This window comes from Falco naumanni, chromosome 18, assembly GCF_017639655.2.
Source record: "Falco naumanni isolate bFalNau1 chromosome 18, bFalNau1.pat, whole genome shotgun sequence".
NCBI classification, from domain to species: Eukaryota; Metazoa; Chordata; class Aves; order Falconiformes; family Falconidae; genus Falco; species Falco naumanni.
Genome location: NC_054071.1, coordinates 5,535,160 through 5,560,356, shown reverse-complemented (window position 1 = coordinate 5,560,356; position 25,197 = coordinate 5,535,160). Strand labels below are relative to the sequence as shown.

The following is a 25,197-nucleotide window of genomic DNA, read 5'->3' as shown; positions in this document are numbered from 1 at the left end:
ATCACCCAAATCTGCTCCATCCAAAGCTTCCCTCAGGTTTTCCTTCAGCCAGCTCTTTAAAGAGCTCAACACACCAACAGGTTAAGCCTCACTGGGAGAAAAAGCAAAGGGATGGAGCAAAGGGATGGAGCAAAGCACCATGGAGCAAACTGGGAGAATCCAGGAAAGGGACTGGGGATCCTGCAGTACCTGGGCACTGCAGAGATGTCTCACCCCGCCACGCTGCACCCACTGATACCTGGTAATCTTTGGGTTTGACCCACATGGAGGAACCTCTTCTCCAGAAGGGAGAAACGGAGCTGAAACAGGGAAAACTAGCAGCAAAGGAAAGCCTCGTTCATTCAGAAAACACCACTGCTGGTCTCCGACAGCCCCAGAGCCAGCGGGAAACCACTCTGTGTCCCTAACGCACCTGGAGTCCCCCCAAGCCCACACGACATCGCTGGCTCTCGGTGCCGCGTCGGCAGCCACATCCTCAGAGCTGTGCACCCTCGGGTGCTCATGGCACATCACCAGCGTGAACAGAGTGGTACCTGCAGCTGCCTTCACAGAAAACCCTCATCACCGAGGGAGGCAAAATGGTCACTAAGAATCCCGCATTAAGTCTTGAGGTGGTTTGGGTTTTTAAATCTCACTGGGAAATATCCAAGTGCGGATTCAGCCATCAGGATCCACCTTCTCTCACCCTTGAATGCATCCCCAGAGATCGCCTTTGAGAGGGTGGCCAGAGCCTCCCGCTTAATTAAGAATCTGCTGGTAATTCCCTGGAGCGGACTGGCACAGTGGCAGCAGTGGCAGGGACCCAAGAAAGGGGCACTAGCTAGTTAGGAGCAGGCAGCCTGGCCGGGGGCCAGCAGGAGGCTGGGGCTGGCCGCCACGAGCCAAAGGCGACGGCAAAGCAGCATCGGCAAAGCAGCATCCGCACAGCCCGGCCTCGCTGTCACCTCCTCCCAAGAAAGTTTTGGTCACAGGTCCCAGCCGAGACAAGAGCTGCTCTCGCCCAGCACAGAAAGCTGAGAGATGTCCGGAGAGGAGCACCGCCGCACCCACAGCCACTAGGTGGGTTGGCAGCGGAGCAGGGGATAAAAGTGCCTCTCTCCTTCGCACCCCGCGGATGCGCCTCCTTCCCTGGCCTTGCGGCACACGGAGCCCCGCGGCGCAGGCAGGGGCTGGCCGACGGACTGGCGTTATTTTGCCAACGGGATTTGATGTCAAGCATCACTGGTGCTGGCAGATGGAGGCGGCTGGTGGGATTGGCACAGTGGGCACGGGAGGAGAGGAGGACGGAGGGTGCAGGGTGCTCAGGTCACCCCAGCTATTGCCCTCTGGGTGCTTAGCCCTGAACAACATTCCCTGTGATCCGCAGGGAACACCCACAGCTGCCTGCGTTACCAGTGCACGATGCTCAGCAAAACTCATCTATAGGGAATGGCAACAGCCCCCATGCACAGGGGGACCCTCAGCAGTGAAACAGCCCCACAGCGTGGCTATTTCCAGCACAGCCAGCCCCACAGATTTCCTTCCTCTTCCCCCACCTGTCCAGGTTTTGTCAGGACAACTTGATTTCTCTTTAGCCCCAAAGCAAGGGGCTGATTTAGCGAACCTCTGCTAGAGAAAGGACCAACTCCAAGCACCACAGCATGAGCCACCAGTCCTCTGCCCCGCATTGCTCTGCATTAGGGTGTCAGCAATGGCTCTGCAGTCACACCAGAGCCACACACACCCCAGACACTCTCTGCAGGATGCTGGCTACAGCATCTCCCTTAGATCCAACACCTCCTGGACCTTCTCTGTCCCCTACCATGTATTCCTCAAAGCAGAGGTGACTACAGGCACCAAGATGCTGAGGGACCAAGTGCCAATGGCAAGGTACGGCCAAGCTCGGGGCTCTCCCCTACCCCCAGCACCAACCCTGTCCTGGCCATCTCCCACCAAAACCATTTATGCAGCTCCTTGGGGCAGGAGGAGGACGGCCAAAGCCAGAGACATGGCAGGACATACTAGAATTGAACAACATTAATGATGGCTTTTCAATCAAATGCAAATGTTATGCAAATTTGGGGGCTGAAAACACAGTGCATCCCTGATTCAATTAACAGCATTTCATTTATCTAGTTAGGCTTTGATTCAGGAAAGCACTTAATCCTGTGCTTAATGTGTTGTTGTTGTTGTTTTTTAATGTTTTAAACATTTTTAAATGGAAAATGTGGTTGCTAAGACACAAACGTTGCCAGGGGGACTTGGAGAAAAGTTGTAGCAGAAATTACTTGCTTTTCCGTTATAAATTGATAGGCTTTCAATTTGCCGGCATTTCCACGAAGCAGGAATATTATCCCTAAACTCCCTTCACTGGCAAGGAAACAAAAGCACAAAAAAAGGAGGCACCTGCTAGAAGCCCACAGCAGGTTCCTACCACACCTCTGAGCACAACCCAGCGCCGTCTGCTTGCGTGGAGCGGACGGGATCTGCCCCCAGGCTTTAGCCACGTCACCTCTGAGCTGCCATCTTCCGCGCTGCCCTCCAAGCCAAACACATCCCTGGGCTTCCCCACGTGCTGCTCGGCGGTTGTGCCATTAAACCCACTGACACACGGACATCCCAGCAGGACCAGGCACGTGAGGTCCCGGCTGGAAGCACTGACACACTGGCAAGGCAGGGAAGAGCCACATGCCGAACTGACCAGATGATGCTCAAGCAAGGCCAGCGATCCCAATTCCCTCCTCAAACCCAGCACTACTAAGGTCTGAGTCGCACCTAAGCAGAGACAGATATCTGAATATTTTTTTCTGACCCCAGACCTCCCAACCCAGCTCCTCCCAGAGGTGCAGCAGGTCCAGGTCGGACATTCAGAACCTTTGTGGTTTGGAAGAAAAAACTCAGTGCGGGACAGAGAGAAACCAACAAAAAGTCTTCCCCTGACTCTGCAAAAAGCCTAAAACCAGAGCTCTGAGATTTGGAGGCATCGCATTTGTTTTGAGCACTAATGTCTCAATGATCAAGAATATTCAATTTGAGCATATAAGTAAAAAAAACACAGATCTGGGCTAGCATTTCCTAGAGTTTGGCAGGTGAGCCCAAAATCAAGGGCATTTTTTTTAAGAGCACTGAATCGTGCTCCCAGCGTTAAGGTCATTACTGCCTTCTCCGCCATGCTGCTCCTCATCACTGGTCCCCGCACTGCAGCACGGCCCAGGTTCACCTTACCCCTCTTGGGCCCGTTGCTTCAAAGCCTGGCTTCACTGCTGAAGCTGCGACTGAGGTAGATCTGGACTATGAGCTGGACTGTGACGTGGGACAGGTCCAGCAGTCCCACAGAGCAAGAAAAAAAAGTGGTAGAATCCCATCAAAAAGCCCCAAACAGTTGCACAGGACGCAAGAGGGATGGAACGGGAAAAGGAGAGCATCCCTTTTCTTGTCCTGGAAAGGGACCCAGCTTGCAACCTGCTCAGGGAACACCAATTCAAACAATGACTTTTCGTTTCTTCCATAAAGAAAATGCAAAGGTCTACCAGGGAACCATCCCCTGCCTCCAAAACACCTTCTCCCACCAGACCTCAACTTAAATGTCACCAGTGAAACAAACCCTCAAACTCTAACACCCTTTATTCTAAAAGCATCTTGTGCTATTTCGAGCTGCCACCCTCCTTCCTTCCAACCCCAGCAACCCACCTGCCCTCACATCTTAAGTCCTCGTGAAGAAACAGCTTCTCTATAACCACGCACCAGTGAAAAGCCTCCATGGTCAGTGGGCACTGCTGGCTGGGGGACCTGGCCAGGGCAAGAGAGGCGAGTCCCAGCTGCGCCTGTGCACAGTGAAGCCAGAGCTGCTGGGTGGCTGATGGGAAAGAGATTTGGGGGTGGAATAAAAAGAAGAGGAGGTCGAGAAAGAAATATGCAAATATGTGTCATGACAAGATTAAAGCAGCAGTAGCAGAAAGAAAAGCAGAGAGAAAAGCGAGCTCATCTGCTGAAAAGAAGCGATCCAAGAGGCCATTCCTGAGGAGATCAGGCCAAACCAACCAAGACATTTGGCCTCTTGCAGTTGGAGGGATGCAGAAATGAACTGGCCTTGGGTTTTGGAGAAACACATCATCCACGCAAGCGTCTTATACAGACCCACTCGCCCTGGCTACCAGTTATCTCTGGCAAGCAAGCATGACATGATTAATCCTTTCCATCAATCATCCCAGCAACCAGAATTTGATCTTGGGCTAATAAATCTGTCTAATTGGTTTCTCCCCATTAGCTCTTTTTCGGAACCCCTTTATACCTGGAGAATCACGCCTAATAATTGATGAGATTTTTTCAAGAAGCTGCTGAGAATGAGTTGTCCACGCACATCCCCTTTGAAAGCCTCGGAGAACTCACTCCTGCTTTCAGAAGAGCTGCTGTATCTCGGGCACGGAGGGAAAGGACTGGTTGATGCTCAGAGCCAGGAAAAATGCTCTGCCACATTCCCTCCTCTACTAAACTGCTGTGCTGCCCTTCAACTCCTCATTTTCCCCACTGATCCTGCGTGGATGGTGCTGGCATGGAGCACATGCCACATCCACCCATGTAAGTGCCACCCTCCGAGAGGAGCCAGTAACTTGGTGCTTCAAAAGGTGCAAAAAATCATGAAGAAATCTCAACCACCCTTATCCTCAACTTGCCCAGGGGAATACTCTCATCATCCCCCAGCCCTCTGCAGCTAGTCCTTGCCAAAGTCAATACATCAAGTATCTGCGGACAGGACAAGTTTAACAGTAAGTAATAGAGAGGAAAGATGGATGAGTTTTATACAATGCATCCATTTTGCATTATCTTTCCATTCTAATTTGCTGGCTGGTTGCCACGTATTGAAAGGCTCTTTCTGATGCTCTGAACATGTCCCAAAGCCAAGCCCAGCTAAACTCAGTGGGTTCCCACAACCCAGCACCCCAACCCCAAACCTCAGCAGGACAAGCTGCCCCAGATCCCTCCCAGCCACCTCCAGCCACAGGGCAGCTCGGTCCCACCGTGACCCAGCCACCAGTGAGATGTGTTGAGAGATTTTCATCTCTTCAGAATAACCTAAAATTGACCTTAAATCTGACTGACCTTAAATCAAACCTGACGCCCCAAGTTGGCACAGGCTGGACTACGAACACGCCAACAAACAGGAAGCTTAAAGGCAAATCTTCTTGCAGCCCATTCCTCATGGAGAGGTGGCAGAAGTGGGACTTGTTCCTCACCCCATCTTTTACCCACGGACCTCAAAGCACTGCTGAGACCATCACTTCAGAGCACAGCACAAGGCAACAAAACCTAAGGTAGCCAGGCAAGGCAGCACGCAGCATTATCTGCGTGTTCTCACCGCGTCGAAGGGAGCACTGCCCACTCGGCTCGGCTGTTAGCTTCCCTCCATCCCCGATGCTGATATAAAAACCTGAATAAAAGCACATAGAAAATAAAGTATATTTTGCATTTTGGTGCATTGTCCACATGTCAGAGCATCCTCTTTCACCCACCGGGGCCAACTGTGAATAGAAAAGCTCCTAAGCATGGACTTTCACTGAGCCACCTGCCTCCAGGAGCTTCATCAGCCACTGACATCGATGTCCCAGTCAGTCCAGTCCCCAGGTCTCCTGCCATCCCCCCCACATCCAACAACGCACAGCACGGTCACACCAATCCCGCCCTTCGTTAGGTGCTGGGGAAGGGGCTTCAGCCCAGGAACCTCCCACACCCTTGTTGCCACGAGAGGGCACCTCTGCCCTCCTCCAGCGCCCAGCATGCATTCCTAACTGGTTTCCAGTGGCTCTGATGGTGCTATGGGCTCAGGGGTGCTTTGAGATGAGTTCAGGCTTTGCAAAGCAGCCAAGTGAAGCTTCGGGCAGCTCCCACACAATCGGTGTCAGCAGGAACCCCAGACCCCATCAGCACACGCTCTTGAGGGGGTCTTAGACCACTCTAATTTCTCAATAACTAAGCCCCATTACCAGGGCGATTGACAGGTGTCATTCAGATACGTTTGATATAATTTTGCCTAGAGACAGTGGCCAGGGACATAGCTTCATTCGGTATTTCAGCCCCCGGGCAGTGGGGTATTGGCCCTTCAGTGGATGCAGAGCCCTTCAGCGGGGGAAATCAGGAGGGAATCGCCACGGCCGAGGGGAGTTGCAAGGCTCCAGGGCCCCAGCCATTTCAGGTGCACGAGCACATGCCAGCACAAGAGAGGAAGAGGAAACAAAACTGTTTGTGACTTCTGAGGGTTTTTCGGATTGAGGTCTGCGGCGGGAGGAGGAGGCGGCAGCACAGGGACCAGCGGCTTGGAGGGCTGCTCCGCTGCTCCAGTGCCGGAGAGCGGCACGATGCCGCAGACCCTCGCTCCAGGCAGCTGCACATTTGTCACATAAAACTGGATCAAAACTCGATACAGGAGCCCCCGCACGGGGCTCTGTGCCTGTGGCACCCAGTCTGTTCTAAGCCAAATCAGGTTGAACCAGTGCAGCAAATGCAGGCAGACAAGCCCTTCCAGATCAAAGCAGATGCGTAAAGGGAGAATCCAGAAGTTACAACACGGATTATACTATCTTCTGAACTTGATTCAAGGGTGGAGACCCTTTTGCCAAAACTCAAGTTAAAACTCAGGACCTGCCAGTCCTCCCAGTTTGGGTGGGGAGGGGGCAGGGGGGTCAGACCTCCAGCAGCACAGGCTGCGAGCAGCATGCTTGTCCCCATCATGTCGGGCGAAAATCCCAGCCCAGATGCCGGAGAGGAGCTCCCAAAGCCCCTTCCATCCCTGGCACTGGCATTGGCAGGTCCAGGCAAGGACGACACACAGATCTGTGGCACGTTTGGTGCCACAGCCGGGCTGCGGCTGAGCCCCAGCTGGGTTACAACTGCCGTGTATTTTCCACTGAAAACTGCAAGTGAAATCAAAATGCTTCCGCTCTTCTGTCTGAAGAAACAGACTGAGATGAAAAAGTACAAGTGAAGCTTTTTCTTCTTCTTCATCTTCATTTCCAGCATAAATATTAAATAGAAGAACCGAGTCCTTCAACAAATCTGGTTGAAGCCAGACTCCCTTTCTCTTGCATTTCCTCTTCAGAAAGGAGGCAACAGCAAAGCAACACTCTTCTAAGAAAACGTGATCTAGCATTTTCATTGAAAAATGAGAAACTAAGGTTTCTCACGCCGAGCCCACAAAATCACCCTTTGGGGCAGGAGGAAAGACGCCCACGAGTCCACCTCAGGCAGCCCAGCTGAGGAAGCCAGCGGCATCCACAGAGCCCACAAAGATGCAGCCATGCTCCTCCTTCAGCATCTACTTGGGTTTGGGAGAGGGTTTAAACACCCCCGGCCGCTTCCTTCATCCCACCAGAGCTGGACCAGCAGTGGAGGAGATGTAAAGTTTCCAAACGAGGAAGACATCCTATGTTTGCTAGTCTGGGGCTGGGCTTTTTTAGCCAGGGGTTCATGAATAAGAGAAGAAAATGAAAAGGTTGAGGGTCAGATAGGACAGGACAGGAGGTGCAAAACAGCAAAGATGGAGCTTTTCTACTCCACTGCCACTCACCTCGTTACAAAGGCAATAGCGGTGCCGTAGCAAAGCCGTTTAAAGCCCACCGCTACTTCGGCACAGGCAACATGAAAAGCCAGCACAACAAACACAGCAAATAAATTCAACGCACCGTTAGTGAAATCCAGCACAAAGCTGCCCCAATATCTGATCTGGATTTCTTCCGAAGTGAATTCCCCTCAGTCATGTTTGTGCCCTCTCTCCTGTCTGCCTTCCATAAACATTCGCATCGCCAAGTTTCACGGCACGGCAGCAAGTAGCTTTCGAAGTTGCATGAACGAGTATTTGGGGAAACTAAATACCAAATTCGCACTGTGCAAATATTCATCCCAGGCGTGCAGGGGTGTGCAGCCAGCAAGGAACAGGAACAATGTCACCAGGCGGATAAAGGCTCACCGGGGGCAAATCTTCATTCACGCTGTAGCTTTGAAAAAGTCACAGATACTCTCTGCCCCCGATAGCTATCACTTATAAAAGTCACAGCCACTTTGCATCTCTGCTGTAAGCAAGAAGAGGCTACAGATGTCAGAGAAATTTGTTGCATTATTAGTTCAGCTGTAACTGAATGCTAAACAATGACTATATAAAGTTCATAGAAAGTTGTATATTTAGGCTCAAATTCAGCACATGCCTCATTTTATCATCGAAGCAGCCCCATTAACTTCAAACGAATGGCTTCCCTGTTCAAAAGCACATCCTGAGGAGGAGCCTTGTGAATCCAAGCCTAAAGGCACAACATTTATACCAGGTCCTTGGCTTCTCACAAAATTACACCCCAACAAGCAGCTCCATAAAAACCTATAGCAGCCACAAGGTCTCCTTCCATAGATCACAATTTTCTTTTTGCCTTTGCTCATCTGATCCGATTCATTTGTAAATAGTTGTACACCAGATGCTTGAACCACAGGAGGTCACAAAACACACACGAATGTCTTCATAGCAAAGAAAACATATATGCTTACGTATATATGCGTGTACATATAGACACACACACATCCCTACCCACGCAGGTGATCAAGTCTGCTTGGATGTGACCAGTAATAACTGAGGAATAATTTGGATCAGGCTGATAGCCCTGGTTATAAGGCAGAACTGCAGAGCTCATGCCACCCGGGCAGCGCGGATGTTGAGGATGCGGCACTTCCCGACACCTCACAGGTAAACTTGTTTAAGGTTGGCCTAAGGTTGCTTGCGATACCTTAACACGGGCATCAGTTAATGCAGGTAGCTCTCTGCAAGCAACACAACCAGGTCTGATCCCACAGCCTTGGATTGTGCACAAGTTTAAGCAAAGCCAGCACTTTGCAGGTGAGAAATGCCACAGAAAACATAGAGCTACAAAGGGAGAACAGAGCATCTCCAGCATCACTCCATTAGCTCGCTGTGCAGCAGCTCTGTGCCCCTTATTCTGCACCTCATCCACAGCTCCCAACACCTTGTCCACGAACACTCCCGGAATTCCCGAAGAGTTCGACAAACCTTCTGCCACAAGCACTAAACACAATGGCTCGCAATGCAGCTATGAGCTAAAAAGCAGAGGGACGAGCAACGCCCCTGGACCTGCCAGCCCGTGTCCACAGCGCCCAGCCCTCCTTCGGGGCAGCAGCTGCCTCCGTGGCATCATTGGGGTGAAGGGGCAGGACCCGGCGGGGGGGGGGGGGGGGTGCCAGGAAGGAACTGCTGAAACCTCCCGGGTGTGAGGTGGCAGATCCAAATCTCAAGAAATAAGCAGGAATCCCAACAGACAGATTTTTCAAGAGTGCTCAGCACATCAGGCGCTAATCGCTTCTGAAAACGGAGCTTTTATTTAGACGCTTAAATGCAAGTTGGAAAAATCTGGCTCCAATTGTGGGTGAAAATCTGGCCCTGAGAGCCTTTTTTTCATTATTCTCTTCCCTTTTATTTGGCTCTAGATCACAATTCTCCTGTCTCTTACACTCCAGTCCGGGAGGCTGCTCCCCCAGGATCTCCGCTTTTAACCTTGCAGAAAAAGGAAACTGCAGCAGGACCGTTGTCGTCAGAGTCAAAACTTTCTCCTTTTTGTGCAAATCAATTTCCCTGTAATCTCAAGTGCTGTTTACACATCGCAATACCCCCGGACCGCGCGGGATTTGCATCTTGCCGTGCGCTGCGTGGAGCCCTGCCAGCTCCCAGCGGTTCCCAGCACACGGGGCTGCTGCTGCTTTTATTATAGGTGGACCGTGTTCATAGTATCTTAAATCCAACCTGGTGGATTACTATTCAAAATAAAGCGTGGACCGAGTTCTGCCGGGGATGCCCTGTGGATCAGGGTTTTGTTTTCTCAAACTGGTTTGCTCTGTATGGACCAGACAATTACGGTAGCCAGAAAAGTGTGAAATTTCAGCTCTGACCATGTCAGGGCTCCCAAGTGTCAGTTACAATAAAATAAATGACCCATTTCCTGACGGATCGCGAGGGCTCCTCAGAGACGGACGGACAGATTTTTTTATGTTTGTTTATTTTCTCTTTTTTTCCTGACGGGAAGACTGCGCTCCCCTGCTTTTTCACATCAGGAGGTGGGAGCAGAGTAGGGATGCTCTCACCCATGTGCTGCTGCCCTGACAGCGCCCTCCCAGCTGCTCCCATCCCATCCCATCCCCGGCACCATGCCCACTGGCATCCCCTGCTCCCCCCCTGCCGAGCTCTGCCAGCTCCTGGCCCCTCGCCTCCAGCCAAAATCTCAATAAACTGTCCCCCCTGCTCTTCGGGTTTTATTAGCCACCCTGGGGAAGCGCCCATGCAGGGGCTGTAAGGGCAGCCGGAGCGGGCTCAGCCCCAGCCAGCAGCACAGGGAGGACGAATGTCTTCCCAAAGCACTTCCCAACTCACGCAGACCACCCTCCAAACAGGCACCAGTACCCACAAGCTGCAGCGATACCAAGCACGGCTTAGTTTGCTCTTAAAGTAAAGCCAAAGCCCAGGGAAGGGGACAAGAGTCGGGCAGTGTCCCCTAGGGGAAGGGCTGGCAGGGGCCAGAAACAGGCTGCAGGACCCCAACCCTCCCGAGACCCTTTCCAGAAAGCCCCATCCATTGCTAACTGACCAGAGGAGAAAACCGAGTGGGTTTCAACTAAAGCATGACTTTTCAATCTATATACTTAAAACCATGAAGACCACGCCAGCATCTTCAAGAGCAGGCTACGGGCACCACACATGAACCAATGTGGAACTGGTTTCCACTCCCCTTCCACGGGTTATTCCATCAGAAGCAGAGAACCCAGACAGGTTTTAAGGAAACCAGCTTAGAACAACACCTTACGTTAACTTTCCCACAGCTTCCCAGGGGCACCACCAACACAGGAGCGGTGTAAGACCTCCAGCCTGCGTTGGTCCGAGACATCCACTCTCAGCTCAGGGCAGGACTCGGGTGGGGAGGGACACCCTGAGGTCCCCTTGGCCAACCCCAGCGTTCCCCCAGCACATCCCCTCTGCAGGGACATGGGTCTCAATGCTGCCCAGGCAGAACATCTCACAGTTCACCAGAAAACATGCAAGGATGAGGACAGCCAGACAGAGACACCAGCAACCCCCTCGCAGAAAGAAGGAAAACCTTCCAGCCAAGACCCCTGCAATCCCCCCGGCTTCACAACCTCCAGGATAAACTTGCAATTTTCAGGTAAACCCCAGCAAAGATTTCTGAGCTTAATTCCCCCCAGGGTTCACACATTTACTGGTAATGAGCAGACGACCTGGGAAGGCAGCTGGGATAAATCACCACACACATCTCTGGAGTGGACAAACACCCCCGTGGGTCTGGGCTTCTTGTTTCATAAAATATAGGTTAAGAAAAAGTTTCCTGGTGAGCAGACAATTCCCTAACTGCCTCTGCAACGCTCCTCGTACCTCTCCCTGCAGCCCCTAGAAGCCATCCCAAGCCAATGCGGGATGCTGTAGGACATCAGCCCTGTCACTGATCCATTTTCTCCTGCATCACTTCTTTTCTTGAACTTTTTAAACTTTGCTGGGCAAATGCATTTTTTAACACCCCCCCGGTGCTCAGTGCAGGACCCTCCTGGATCTTTTCCAGGCTTCAACGTGGGCAGAATAAGAATTTAAAGGTGCACAAAAGGCTCAAAGCCATCAGTCAGCGAGGAGCCTGGCACTGAGAAGGATGGGCAGACCTTGCAAGATACTTCTGCCGGTTACCCCCCAGTATCCTCCAGTTTAGCAGGGTCCTTCCGGCAGCTGGGAACCCCTCTCACCCACACCCTCAAAGAGGCAGCCACCAGTGCTGTTCAGAAGGGGGTGATTTTGGAGTGCTCAGCCCTCGCTAAAGTTTTTAAATGCCTGCAGTCACAGCCAAAACGAGAGGTTTCACCTAAAACTTTTGAAAAACTCCTCTCTGGTAAAAAAACAAAAAAAAACCAACCCACACCCAAAACCCAAAAAAGACCAGGAAAGTCTCTGCAACCTTTTTAAAAGGCTTTTTTTCCAAAGAAACCTGCAACATCCAGGTTTCAGGCTCCTCAGTTTTTTAGTTTGCTCCTACTCCCCTCCTTAACTTTTGGGAAGGGGGAGACACCAGCATCCCCCAGGCAATTCCCTATGCATCTGCTTCAGCCTCCCACTTCTCCCCATCAAAACTGTTCTATAAAACCAGTGGCATTATTAAAAGAAGCAGAAAAAAAAACCCACCACCTTCCGCCAGCATCGATGGAGGTACCTTCCATTCCTAATTCCAGCAAATCTGGAAGGCAGCGGAAAGGCAGGGGCTGGAGCTGGTGACCCCGGCAGAGAAAAGGGGCTGGAGACATTTCCTCCTGCTCCAGCCTGGGGCTGCAAACCCCTTGGGCCATCCCCAGCAGCCTCAGCTCCCCCAAACCCCCCTCCCCAGTAACTCTGAAAAACATTAACATCACTGGGGGCTTGTGCTGGGAGGGGGCAGAAATCTCCATATTTTTTTTAATTTTTTTTTTTTTTTTTTAATTCTGAAAGGTCTCGATTTTCAAAGCGAGTACTTTAACCCCAGCTTCCCCTCGCCATATCTCTGTTTGCTTGTTTTTTTAACCTAAAAGGCAAAGACAGAACCAAATTCAACTGGAGAGGCAGATTCAGCCCCAGCGATTGCCACTGAGGTTCTCTAGGGAATTCAATTTATTATTTTCTTCTGAATGTCAAAAAATCATCAAACTCCACAAAGGGCATCTACATGGGACAGGCTCCATCTTCTATGGGTTCAAAACTTGAAGCTACAGAGTTTCCAGTTAAATTGCAATTTCTTGGGCATATTTGCCACTTATGGCTCCTACGTGGAAAGGGGGAAATAAAGGCATTTCTCTTGCTTCAGGCTGTAAACTGGTAAATATATTCTTTCTCCCAGGTAGGTTAAAATTTACTAAATCGTCTCAGTTTCAAACCTCACAGATGAAATTTACTGACAAATTATTAATGACTAATTGAATGGCAAAGTATTTCTAGTTTTTCTAGCTGGAAATCATCAAAACACCTGAATTTCCAAAGAACTACCCTTCTCAGAGGTATAAAACCAGCAGCAGAGAGCTCACAGCTCAAGGCTGGGGGCTCACAGAACTAAAGCAAAGAAGAACTCAAGTTTATTACCCTTTTTGGTAATCAAAAAAGTAGAAACACACCAAATCCCATTAAACTCTACATCCTGAGAAAGGAGCATTCATCCTGCCTTGCAATTTTCAAGCCTTGCAGTAAACAGGGGTGTTGCTAATTTTTGTTAATGATACTATAACTTGTGAGCCAGACCTGGTTTTGGGAGAAGGATCTTAAGATTGGACTAAAAGCTTATTTTATCTCAACATTCAAGACAGTTTCTTTTACGTGGAAAAGAACTACCAAACTTTTTTCAGTTAATATTCAGACAACCCAACCACCAGGAGGGAGAAAGGCACATTTTTTGATTAATGCTGACAAAGAAAGAAATCACACTCGCTGTGATCAAAAATTTTAAAATATTTCGTTACGAACAATTAATCACACAATTATGCATGCGCAAAAAGAATGGTTCTCCGGTGTGAAAACATTAATTTGAAGCAAAGTCTAGGGGAGAAAAAAGCCAATTTGAAGATTTTTCCCCATCCATTTCTATGTACTACACTCGATCCTCACATCATTAACAACATTTAATAATTTCCACCTCCGCTCGGGAGCACATGGAGCCTCTAAACCCAGGAGCTGCTGGGGAACAACCTCTCTTTAAAAATACCCTTTTAGTTTTCAGTCTATGGGCTGTTATCAACCCAACTCCCTCTCCCCCCCCCCCCAATTACTTGGTTTCATTCTCTCTGGTCGACTCACTTCCACATTCCTCATATTTGGAATGTCTGCTTGATGGATTCACTTTTTTCCCCCCTCACCCCTCCTCCTCGCCTCATTCATTCATTCTTTCGACCCCATCGACTTCGGGCTTTTCAGCTTCCCAGTTCCACCCCCCCACAACCAATCCTTCATCTTAAGTAGGAAAACCGAATTTTTTTTTTCCTTAAAGAATTCTTTTAACCTTCTGAAGAATAAAGCATGCAATAATCTTGAAATTTTTTTTAAAAATCCTCTTAAGTTTCTCCAAGTTTTTCTACCAAAGTTAAAGAAAAAATAACTCCCAAACAGCAATGAGATCCTTTAAACAAATCTAAACTCACTTTAAACCTCTGGGTTTTTTTAATGAAACGATACATTTATCAGCACTGACTTTTCTTTACAGTCTAATACTTCCAAAGTATTTCGTTAAAATGGTTCCCCACGATCATTAACATAATTTGCAGTGTTAAGTGTTACTTGAAGAATCACTGTAATTAAAACAACTCTAAATCAGTTTATCCTTCTTGGCTATTTTGGTGCAGCAGCTACACACACCAGCCGCTCCTTCTTGGGCCATATGAACACACGGAGCATTTTTTAATTTATTTCGATGATGGGTTTAGGTACAGGAGAGATTTTGAAGAAGGCAATCCACCAGCAGGAAAGATTTATTTACAACATGCAATTTCACCAGACACAATCGTTTCCAAAACCATCCCTGATCAGTTCTCCTGAGCATTCCTATTCGCACATTCAATGAGAAGAAAACACAACCAAAAAGCCAACTTTTGTAATTATTATTATTTCATAAATTAGCTGGGAAGCGCACCAATGCCCATGACTTGTTTTCCCACATTTCTAAAGGGGAAAAAAAAAATTAATATCAGGTTTGGGGGGGAGGGGGAGGTTGTTTGGTTTAGATCCCACCAAACTCATCTGATTTTGTCCTCACTGCTCACACTTAATTAACCATTTCCTGTTCTATGTGCCTTTAAACTGGAAAATCCAGTCTTAAAAGCAAGCAGAAAGGGAAGAAGAAAGAAAAAATATGAAGTATCCTTTGAGGCAGCCCCCCATATATCTCAAACTTTTTTTTTCTTGTTTTTTTTTTTGGGGGGGGGGGGAGCAAAATACCCCAAATTTCCCCAAAAAAAGCTCATTCGGGGCAAACAACCTGCCAAGTTTACAAGCAGCTGCCAAAAAAGCTGCCTTTTTTATTTTTTTCCCGACACAGAAACACAAACAACTTTTCCCAAAGTGAAACAAAGTAACGGCGGCCCCGGTCCCCCCGCAGCCCCCACCCCACCCCCCCGCGAAAGCTGCTCCTGCCGCTTCAAACGGCACCCGGGGGGGGGGGGGGAGGGGGAGAGGCCTCATTTAAACCCCCCAGCCCCCCAAAAAGGGGTCAGCAGCTAAAAGCGAGGCACAGCACGATTTAAGGAGATCCAGGAGAAATGCAAACCGACCTTCCTTCCACCTATTGTACGGTTCCCCCCCCACCCCCAGCACTTTGAATTCCAGGCACCGGAGGAATAGTCCCATTTTCAGTGAATTTCTCCCCGCGCCTCCTGGGGGGGCGTGAGCGGCTCCCCCCCAACCTACCGATTATCCAGCAGCAGTAAGAAAAAAAATATATATGTTTAGGGGTTTTTGGAGTGTTACTATGTTACCCTTCAGAGGGTAATTGCCTTTGCAACAGCCCCCCTTCACCCACTGCTGTTTAACCCCCAGCAAGTCACCCAACGCCGTAACCAGCACCAGCGCTCACCCTGCCACGAGGGGCTAAAAAATTAATTAATAAGAAGAAGAGTCAAAATCTTGGCTAGGAAATTGTTGCACGGATTTGGGTTTTGCTGTTGGGATCAACCCCAAGCAGAGGGAAGCCCCTCTGCCACAGCCAGGGCTGCAAAGTTTGGCAGCTCCCCCACCCCCTACAATGGAAGCATAAAGGGGTGACCCTAAAAAAGGGCTCCCACGCCCCAGCTGAGGGGGGGGGGCTCAAAAGATGAAGGAATCGGGAGAGTTTGGGGAGGCAGCGTTGGCTTCGCCTCCTCCCTCCGCCCGGGCGTTGAAGTAACCGCCTCGTCACGTGGCCGACGCGGGTTTCGGGCTGCGCGATCCAACGTGGACTATTGGGGTTGGGGTCTCGCTCGCCCGCAGCCCCACCGGCCCCTCCTTGAGCTGGGGAGGGGGGCAAACCTCTGCCAAAAATAAAAGCTCTTGGTATTTCCCAGGTAACCCCCGGCAGGGCTGGGAGCGCGGGGCTGGGGGCTGCTCCGGCGTCCGGCACGCCAGCCCGGCACGCAACAAAGGGCCAAGAAGATGGAGAGGGCCGGGCTGGGCAAGGCCGGCGGCGGCGGGCGAAGCCGCTTGGCAGGTTGAGGGAAACCACCAAGAAACCCGCTTCTTGCCCCAAAATAAAAGTTGCCGCTGGATGGGAGCTGGGCCAGCGCCCCGCGCTCGCTGGGTTTTAAATCACTCCCGGCATGGCACGGGGAGACCGGCCCCATGTTGTTGTTTTTTCCTTTAAGCCCTCACCATCAAATCCCAACAAATTGCACTTTTTTCCAAAAAAAAAAAATTATGCCTTTTTTCATTTTATGATTCTATTGGAAAACAAAAAAATTTTGCTCATTTCACAGCAGAGGAACAGAGCGAGGCTGGGAAATTCTTCCAGTGCCACAAGTTTGAAAATCCCAACGCCTCAGCCATCCATCACCTTGGGTGAGCTGCTGGATAATTGTTCAACCATTTCTTTAAAAAAAAAAAACAAAACAAACAAACCAACAAAAAACTTGCTCACAGAGGAAGTTTTCTATTATTTTTAAAAAAAAAAAAAAAAGGAATTAAACGCTGAGCCTCAAAACTGCCTCTCACCTCGCTGGTATCTAAAGCCAAATCACCAACATCTTTAATTTTATATGCACATATTTGGGTATAATTTTTTTGCCTCCTTTATCTTATGTTCAATTTTTTTTCCCCCAACAGAAATAAAAAAAAAAAAAAGAAATTAAAACACTGTATTACCTTTGCTTTTTAGGTACTGAATGTTCAATCTCTAGCTGTTTTCCATGAAGCTCCACTTTCCCTAAAAACAAAATGTGTCTGTTTTTGAAAATCTGGGTGGAGTGGTCAGAAAGCTTTGGATAACACACTATCACGTGAAAGCTCACAATTTAATTCAAATTACGACGAACTACGCACAAATACATTTTCCGATTCCTTTACAAGTGCATTTTATTAAATATAAGACTGGCTTCAAATGGGAAGCGGTGGGAGGGAGTGGTGAGTTAGCTGTCTGGACAATGTTCCTTAGGAATATTTAATTCCTTAGTTCATCCTGCTTGGAGTGAAAAAAAAATGAGGAATAATATTTTGAGACCAATTCTTTGCCTTTATTTAATTCTGTCTTGTTTAATCCCTGGAAGAAGTCCTTTGGGCTGATTTATTCCCCCACACACACACACACGCCCCCCCCATTAAAAGGCTCAAAAATTGTAACTCCATGGCAGAAATGGATTTCTCTTTGAAAATGGAGTGGGTTTCTTTGCTGCTAGCTTATTACGATGATTTTTTTATTTTTTTTTTTTGGAGGGGGGAGAAGGGAAGAGCTCGGCGGGAGGCGGGGGGAGCCCGGGCCGAAGGGGGGGGTGGGGGAAATTCAAATATTTTAAAAATTATCTGCTTCCCGGGGAGCTTTTTCTCTCCCTGCGAGCAGCATGGCGACCTTCGCGCTACTCCACACATCACATGCCCCAGGAAACCCAGTTTCAAATCAAAATGGCCAAAGTCCCAGCCCACCCGCCCGTGCCGCGACGGGACCCCCGCGCCGAGCCCTGCCGGGGCGGCCGCCCCGCAGCCAGCGGGGCCTGGGGAGGGGGCGGCCCACGCGGGGCGGGGGGCTGCGTGGGGTGTGGGGCCCCTGCTCTTCTCCCCCCAACGCTGGGGGGGGGGGGTGTTTTTTTGTGGTTTTTTTTGAGGGGGGCTGCGCTGGGGAGGGAAAGCGGGTCGCACCCCGCCGCCCGCTGATGCAAGCCCCGACGGGGCGCAACGGAGCGGGGGTGGGGGGCACGGGTTTGGGGGGCGGGTGGGGCTGGAAGCTGGGGGGGTCTGGAGCGTTTCGGGGAAGGGGAGAGGAGGAAGCGGGCGGGGAGGGCAGGCGAGATAACGCCGCTTACCCGAAAAAGTTTCGATGGCTTTCATGGCCCACTGCTCGTCGGGGCAGTCCACAAAGGCATAGCCGGACTTGACCAGGAACTGCCCGCTGAAGGAGATCTTGTGGTCGTTGAAGACTTTCTCCAAGTCGGCCGGAGTCACGTTCTCGTTTAGGTTCCCGATGTACAGCTTGTTCATGGTGGCGGCGGGGGGCGGGCGGGCAGCGGTGGCGGCGCGCCGGGGCTCCGAGCGCGGCTCCCGGGGGGGCTCCACCGTGCGCCCGCGCCGTCGGGCTCCGGCCGCGCTCTGCCGCCCCGCAGCCGGCCGGGGGCTTGGCTTGGGGAGGGGGGGGGGGCTTGTTGTTTTCTTGCCCTTTTTTCCTTGGGTTTGGTTTTTTTTCCTACCCCCCCTCTTTCTTTTTTCCCCCTATTTTTTCCGCTTTTTTTTTTTTTTGATGGATTTTTTTTTCCTTTGAGGAGGGGGGCGGCGGCTGCTGGAGGAGGGAGGGGGGGCTCCTAGGGGAGGGGGCGGCTCCGGCGGGTGGCGGCGGCGGGCAGGGCGGTGGCGCCGGCTGCGGGGGCCCCCAAGTCGGCGGAGTGGCACTGGAGTGTCACCGGACGCCTCTCGGCAGCCGGGCACCGCCTCTAAATAAAACCGACCTGGAAAATGAGTGAAAATGTTTGCTGGAGGAAGCCACGTGGTGATGCGGGAGGGCCCGGCCCCCGGGGGGAGGGGCCGGGGGGGAGGGGGCGGCCGCCACTTATTTATTTATTTTAATTTAAATACTACGTTATTTACCTCCACGCACACACCCCCTCCCTCCTTTCCGAGCGGGGGGCGCATCCACCCCCCGTCCCATGTGGGTGTCGTGCCCCCCCCCCCCCAACCTCCTCCACCGCCCAGCCCTGTCCCGTCGAAGGCACTTTCCCATCTGCTGCAGCCCCCCGCCCCCACCGCGCCCCTCCCCCCACCGCGCCCCTCCCCCACCCCTTTCCCCCGGTGCCTCAATGGGATTTTTCTGGGTGTAAAAAACTTAGGCATCAAAGGGGCCGGGAGGTCCCCGGGCGCCAGGGGATTGGGGGGGGAGGGGGGGCGGGCAACAGCCCGCCCGCCCCCCCGGGGCTGGTCCGGCCCGGCGGGGCGGCTGGGGGAGCCCCCCGGGGCGGTATTGTCCCCGGCATTGTTTTAAGCCCTTCATGTGCAGCCCCGCGGAAGCCTACGGGGAAGGGGGCGGGGGGGGGCTCCTCCCGGCACAAAAGGGCCCCACGGTGGAGGAGGGCCGTTCCCCGACGGGGCCAGGGCTGGGCTGCGAAGGGGGGGGGGTGCCCCGTCGGCAATGTGGCGTGTGCGGCGCAGGCCCCCCCTCCCCGCCTGCCTTTTCTGGAGACTTTTATTTTTAGGCTCAAGATGGGTTGAAAATAGCAGCGAGCCCCCACCACCACCACCCCACCCCCGGCCCCAATCCGCCACCCACCCCCCCGCCTTCCTGCCTATTCGACGGGGCGGGCGGGGGAGCCCCGGTGCGCTGGGGGCTCGGCCCGGGATGCTGCCGGGCGGGGAGGGGCGGGGGCGGCCGCAGCTCCCCACCCCCCCCGCCCGCCCCCCCGCCCGCCGCGCTGCAAGTAGAGGCACGGTCCGGCCCCTCCGCGCCTGCAATTAAATGCAACGCGCCCGAGGAAACCAGCTCCCGCCTGCCCCTCCCGCCGGGCGGGGGGCTCGGCTCCGTGCACCCCCTCCCCTGGAAAAATTTGTAAAAAATTTTAAAAAAATAATAATAATTTAAAAAATCGCTAACACATGATTTTTGCCCATCGAGGGAGCGGCTCGGCTGAGGGATTCCCGGGCGCGGAGTTCCCGGGCAGCTCCGCGCTCCCTGCGCGGTCGCGCAACCGGCTCCGCGCTACGCTCCCCCCCCCCCTCCCCCCGCCTTTCGGGGTGGGTGCGCGGGGCCGGGACCCCGGTCGGGGGGGCGGCGGCACCCCCAGCACAACTGGCAGAGCTGGGTGTTTCCTCGGTGTTACACAGATGGGATGTGCTGCGTTCTATTGCTAGAGTTATTTTTTTTTAATTATTAGCGAATTTTTTTTTTAATTATTCCTATTTTTCTCCCGGGTGGGGAAAAGCCACGTGGAAAATTTGTTAGGAAATAAATTTGGTATTAGTCGGGAATCAGAAGTTGTGTAAACCTGAAGAAATAGATGCACATGCCCGAGGACATTTGTAGTGCTCTGTGCTGCAGCCTCTTAGGAAACTCGTTAAAGTGAATGATAAAAATCCTGGGAAACGGTCATTTCAAGCGAAAAGCCTTTAGCTTTCCCTCCTGTATCCGATCCACTCTGTTATCCCGGGATCTTTGCCTTAGAAGCATGGAGATGCTGCTCACCAGGGAAAGTTCGGTTCCCATCCTTCCAGCTGCATTACTTGGCTCTCCTGAAGTACCAAAGCAGCCCGAGCAGCCTTTGTGGGAGCGCTGCTGCGCCCACGTGCGTGTCCCCCAGCCCTGCGGGGCGCAACGCAACCTTCAGATCCACAGGTGAAAAGCAGAGAGCAATGGAATTGGGAAAGAAAGTTCCTGCAGCTCAGAAAGTTCACTGCGAGCCTCCCCTGCCTGAAACCGCCAGCGTGCGCCTTCCTCCAGCGCTACGTGTGTCCCCCCCACCGCCACGATAAACGAGCCGCTGGCTGCTCCGGATCGATTTCTGATCTTGCCCAGAATCTTTTGTTGTTGTTTCTATTGGTTTACCCAGTACCTTCCCCATGTAACATCAGCCTTTGCAATAATGAAATGAAGGAAACCAACCTTAAAAAAAAAAAAAAAAAAAAAAAAAAAAAGGAAAAAATCCAAACAAAGAGGGAAGTCTTCAATTTAGATCTGAAACGAGAAAGACTATCAGTCAACCGCCTTCCCTTGGCTGCAGCATTCCAGATGCAAGGTATTTAGAGAATGCAAACAGCAGAGACTAAATCATTGATCTGCTGGGGGGTAACCGAGCTGCACTCACCCCGTGCAGGGGCTGGGGGGCTGCCCCCCAACCCCAAACTGCTCCCGCCCAGGCTGAGCCAGGGCAACATCCCCCCCACCAAGGGAAACAGTTCTGCCCTCCCTGATTTCAATGTTACCAGGAGCCAGGGAAAGGCTGAGCAACAGTTTGCACCCAGGCACCGTCACTTGGAAAAAAAACTCTGTGGCCTTTTTGCTCCCCCAGGATTTTCTCAAATTGAGTTGTAGTTTTAAAATTCACTTTGAGGAGCTGATTTGTGTGTGTGTGTGTGTGTGAGAGAGAGAATTTACAAACATTTTCAAATTTTACTGCCTCACTTTCTCATCAATGTAAAGCTGCTTCTGATTTAATACCTAAAATCTGATTTGGCCAAAAGTTGGAGTTTTTAAAAAATGTAAATCTTGGAATCAGGCAGAAATGGTCTTAATGAGTTTTTACAATTTCTCTACAAGTTCAAGTAGTTACTGTTGCCACTTAGGAGTTTGGGGAAATTTCTTAAGGGAGAAGGTTGAAGCTGGGTGGCAAATAGTGCAGCTAAGATTTCACCGGAATGGGGCTTTGATACGAGAGGGTGCAATTACTGCAGCCTGCTGAAGTGTTGTTGATCTGAGGCAGCACATCTCTGAAATAGAAATATTTTTTACTGGCAGATTAGCAGTAAACAAGAACAGATTATATTCTGCTATTTTTCTACCAGCTATCATTTGAATCTTTCTTTAATTTGTTTTTCTCTCTTTTTTTTTTTTTTTTTTTTTTAAATCTCTGGTGATCTCACTGGTATTTAATTTGGACAACATTAAAGATGTACTTAGAAACCCCAGAAACTTTGAAAAAAATCTTCATTTTTGAAAGTCTGAAAATAAGTATTAATTACTATCTAATAAATATGGGGTGAAAGTTTTCAGTAAAATACACAGGTCATAAAGGAAAAAAATAAAAATTTTATTTTCATATAATCTGTTTCAACCAAATGTCAACTAGCAGAAATAATCTGAATATGGAACAAGCCTGTCCTTGAAACACAGGTGAGAATTCAACAGAACAAGAAGAGTGAGGGCTACAGTTGGGAAATATTTCCTTTTACTTAAGTGGAATCCCAGTTTAAACCACCTTTTGTTCAGTTTTTATTACATGGAAAATATTCATGACTGGAAAAAATCAGCTCATATCTAAGAAGATCCAGTTGATTAAAGCTCGTGTCGATAAATTTGTTAAGAATCAAACTTGCTATGAAATGACTAGTTTGCTTTAAAACAAAATTAAGGTTTGAGGTAGATGATTAGTAATCCCCTGGTTCTCTGTGCATTTGAAACATCATCCTGGCATGTAAATGAGGTTTTGTTTGAGCCCCGGAGCATCCCCAGCCCCAAGGAAGGGGCTGAGTGATGGGAAATGCCCCTCTGCTCCCTGGAGGGCGGGAGGTTCAGAAGCAGCAGTGCTGAAGATGGAAATGGTTAAACCTGGAACTTGCTGGAAGATCTGCCTATTCCCTAAACATTTTAGTGCTTCAGTTAAAAACAAAGCAAATACTGCAATAAACTCTGGCTTCAAAATCAACTCCCATCTTGAAAAATCCTTTCGTTCTGGTACGAAAAAGCTGGAGTCTCTTTCAAAGTAACCCAACAGAAAACCACAACCAAACAACTGTTTGCTTCTCCTCCACATCTGCTGCTTGGCACTTGCTGGGCTCCCACCAGGGCAGGGTGCTCAGCGCCGCACAGGGCTGGGGCTGGGTGCGCTTCCCAGGTCTCCTGGAGCAACAACCTGAATTCTCCGTTGGGCTTTGCAAACACACAGAGGAATGTTCAAATTGCAACTGAACAAAGCTGCCTTGCACAGATTTCCCCTCCATCCCCCCACCAATGGAAACAGTTAATTTGGGGGTTTGCAGTCATTTTCTTTGGGTAAGCAGTAAACTCTAAAGGGGAGGAAAGGAAAAGGCTTATCAGAACAAAGCCCTGAAATGTTGCTGTTCAGATAGTCCCTTTAATTTTCAATTTTTCTCCAAAATGAATATGCCGCCACTTCTTTATAACAGACCTTGCTAACCTGTTCATTCAGTTTTTCTTCCTCAAAAATCGCCGGAGCAGCTGGACACATAGCTGGAGCAGCCATTTCTCCTACGGATGGCTGGAGCGGTGGGGGAAAGTTTTGGTCTTGGTACAATGATAAACTAAACTAACATAGTTGAGAAAGCATGGTGGGGGATGAATCCTGCCGTTGCTGAACTCCCCCTGACCTTATTTCAAGTAGGAGCTGCTCTTTTGAACCCCGCTCCAAACATTTGCAGCACTTATATAGCACAGATTAAATGTTTTCCTTTCAGTTACTGTAGGTATTTGTATCAGATTTCCTCCAGTCTGAAATAAATGCAATTTCTATCAGATTTATGCTCTGTGAGTACAAATTTGGGGGCCCTATAATTCCGAGTCACCATTTAAATCCCCCAAAGAACAGCAGGCTCTCCAGCACTCACTGCTTTTCATCCCTCCACTTTTTAAACTCCCTGTAGCAGGAGGCAACGAAAGGCTCAGCCGCTAATACCATTCCATTTTTGCCTAATTCTTTATACCCAAAACAAGTGTATCCCGGGAGGTGGGAAGCTGCACAGCAACACTTTCTGTTGTGGGTCACTTTAAAAAATATAGGTCATTTCACAATCGGAACCTTGACCCATACCCCACCGCCTGCGCCGGGGCACCCGCACCGCTGGGCTGCCGGAAAGGTGATGTTAGGAGAGCAGCAAGGGCACGAGATAGAAATAATTCCACGTTACTGAACCAGCCACTTGGGCAGGCGCCTTGCCGTGGACCGGGTTGTCTAGTTTCTCGTCCTGCTGGTACATAGTTGGGATTTAGCGGGACTGATTATTTCCTCTCCTTTCCTGCAGCTCCACCACTCTAATCTCCCCAGCTGGTGACTTCTGGCTCTATCTTTGCTCAAAAGGGGAATCAAGGATGGTTTTCACATCACGATTGCTGCCGCAAGGTGAAGTGCTAACGGGGTAAAGCGCTAACAGGGTACAGCCCAGGTAGTTCTAATGCTACAGCAAGTCCGGATCACCTCTCCAGCCCTGGGAAGCTGTGATGGTGCTCACTACGCAGGGGTGAAAGTTGCAGTTGTGAGATTCTTCTAAGCAGCTCAATGGTCCAAATAAATCTTCCCCGCATAGATGTTACAGGTGCTGTCACAGGCTTTTTGTTACGGCAGTTACTGTCCTGTAGGTCCCTGCTGCTGGGAGATATGACAAGCGTTTCAGAAAAAAAAAACCAACAAAAAAACAAAAAACCAAAAAAAACAACAAGCAGAGGATGCAGCAAGAAGTCCGTATTCCCTGTGTTTTGCAGTTCCCATTTTTAGTTGTTGTGGATTTTTTTCCCCTCGCAAAGAACTGGCAATCAGGAAGGCTCCGAGACAGCCGCCCCAGTGAGCTGAATTAGTCAAGAACAACTGCTGGAGCCTTAAAAGGCCCTAGGGTTTGTCTGCAGTTAAAAGAGAACATTGGCATTTAAAAACATATCTGGTATTTTGCCATCGTGAAAAAACCTGTTCCGATCCCCGCAAGCACTGGAGGGGGAGGCAGGTCTGAACCCAGGAGAGAGGATGAAGCGGCGTGCAGCCCTCCAAAGATGCCCTGGAAATCCATCCAGCCCATCATCCGCATCCCCGGTGCAGCTCCACGTGAGCAGGGGATGGGACGAGGAGCCAGGCAAACCCTCGCTGCCTTCAGCTGAGCCCAAGCTGCTGCCACCACGTTTCGGGAAGCCTGAGCTCCCTGGCAGGGTCCTGGCCCCCGGGATGGGTGCGTGCTCTCCCCCCCCTAACAGCACCAGCCCTCGCCGCACGATGGGTAGAAGGTGCCGTTAGACCCCAGGCAGCCCTGGGAAGCAGGGGAAGGCTGGACACGGGCTGCGGGGTCAGGGCTTGGGGGAAAGAAGCTCAGATTTAGGACTTGAGCTCTGCAAAGGTGTAACAGGGTGAGTGAGAATAAAGCATGTAAGAGTTACCTCCTCTGCGAGACATTGCTGGTATTTTAGGGAGACAAACAAGCTCCCAAGAAAAAGCTTGGAGCCTCTGCACCTTTGGCAGCAGCAAAGTTGAATTAAGAACAGAATCAGCCCTGAATCAAGACCAGAGTTGAATGATGCTCCACTGCCTGTGATTTCAGGTAGAGGATGGGGGTGAAAAACTCTAAAATCCCTTCTTCCT

General features: G+C 50.5%; 1 protein-coding gene across 1 annotated transcript in view; it reads right to left on the bottom strand.

Annotated features, from left to right (window-relative positions):
* Positions 1–18,396, bottom strand: part of IGF2BP1 (insulin like growth factor 2 mRNA binding protein 1) — a 29,759-nt gene extending 11,363 nt beyond the window's left edge. Inside the window, exons 1-2 of the mRNA XM_040617536.1 lie at positions 18,010–18,396; positions 16,859–16,919 (exon numbers count right to left, since the gene is read on the bottom strand). Coding sequence (XP_040473470.1) covers positions 16,859–16,919; positions 18,010–18,184 — 236 coding nt within the window. The 5' untranslated portion in view covers positions 18,185–18,396. The remainder of the gene's footprint in view (positions 1–16,858; positions 16,920–18,009) is intronic.
* Between the last annotated feature and the right edge of the window lie 6,801 nt (positions 18,397–25,197).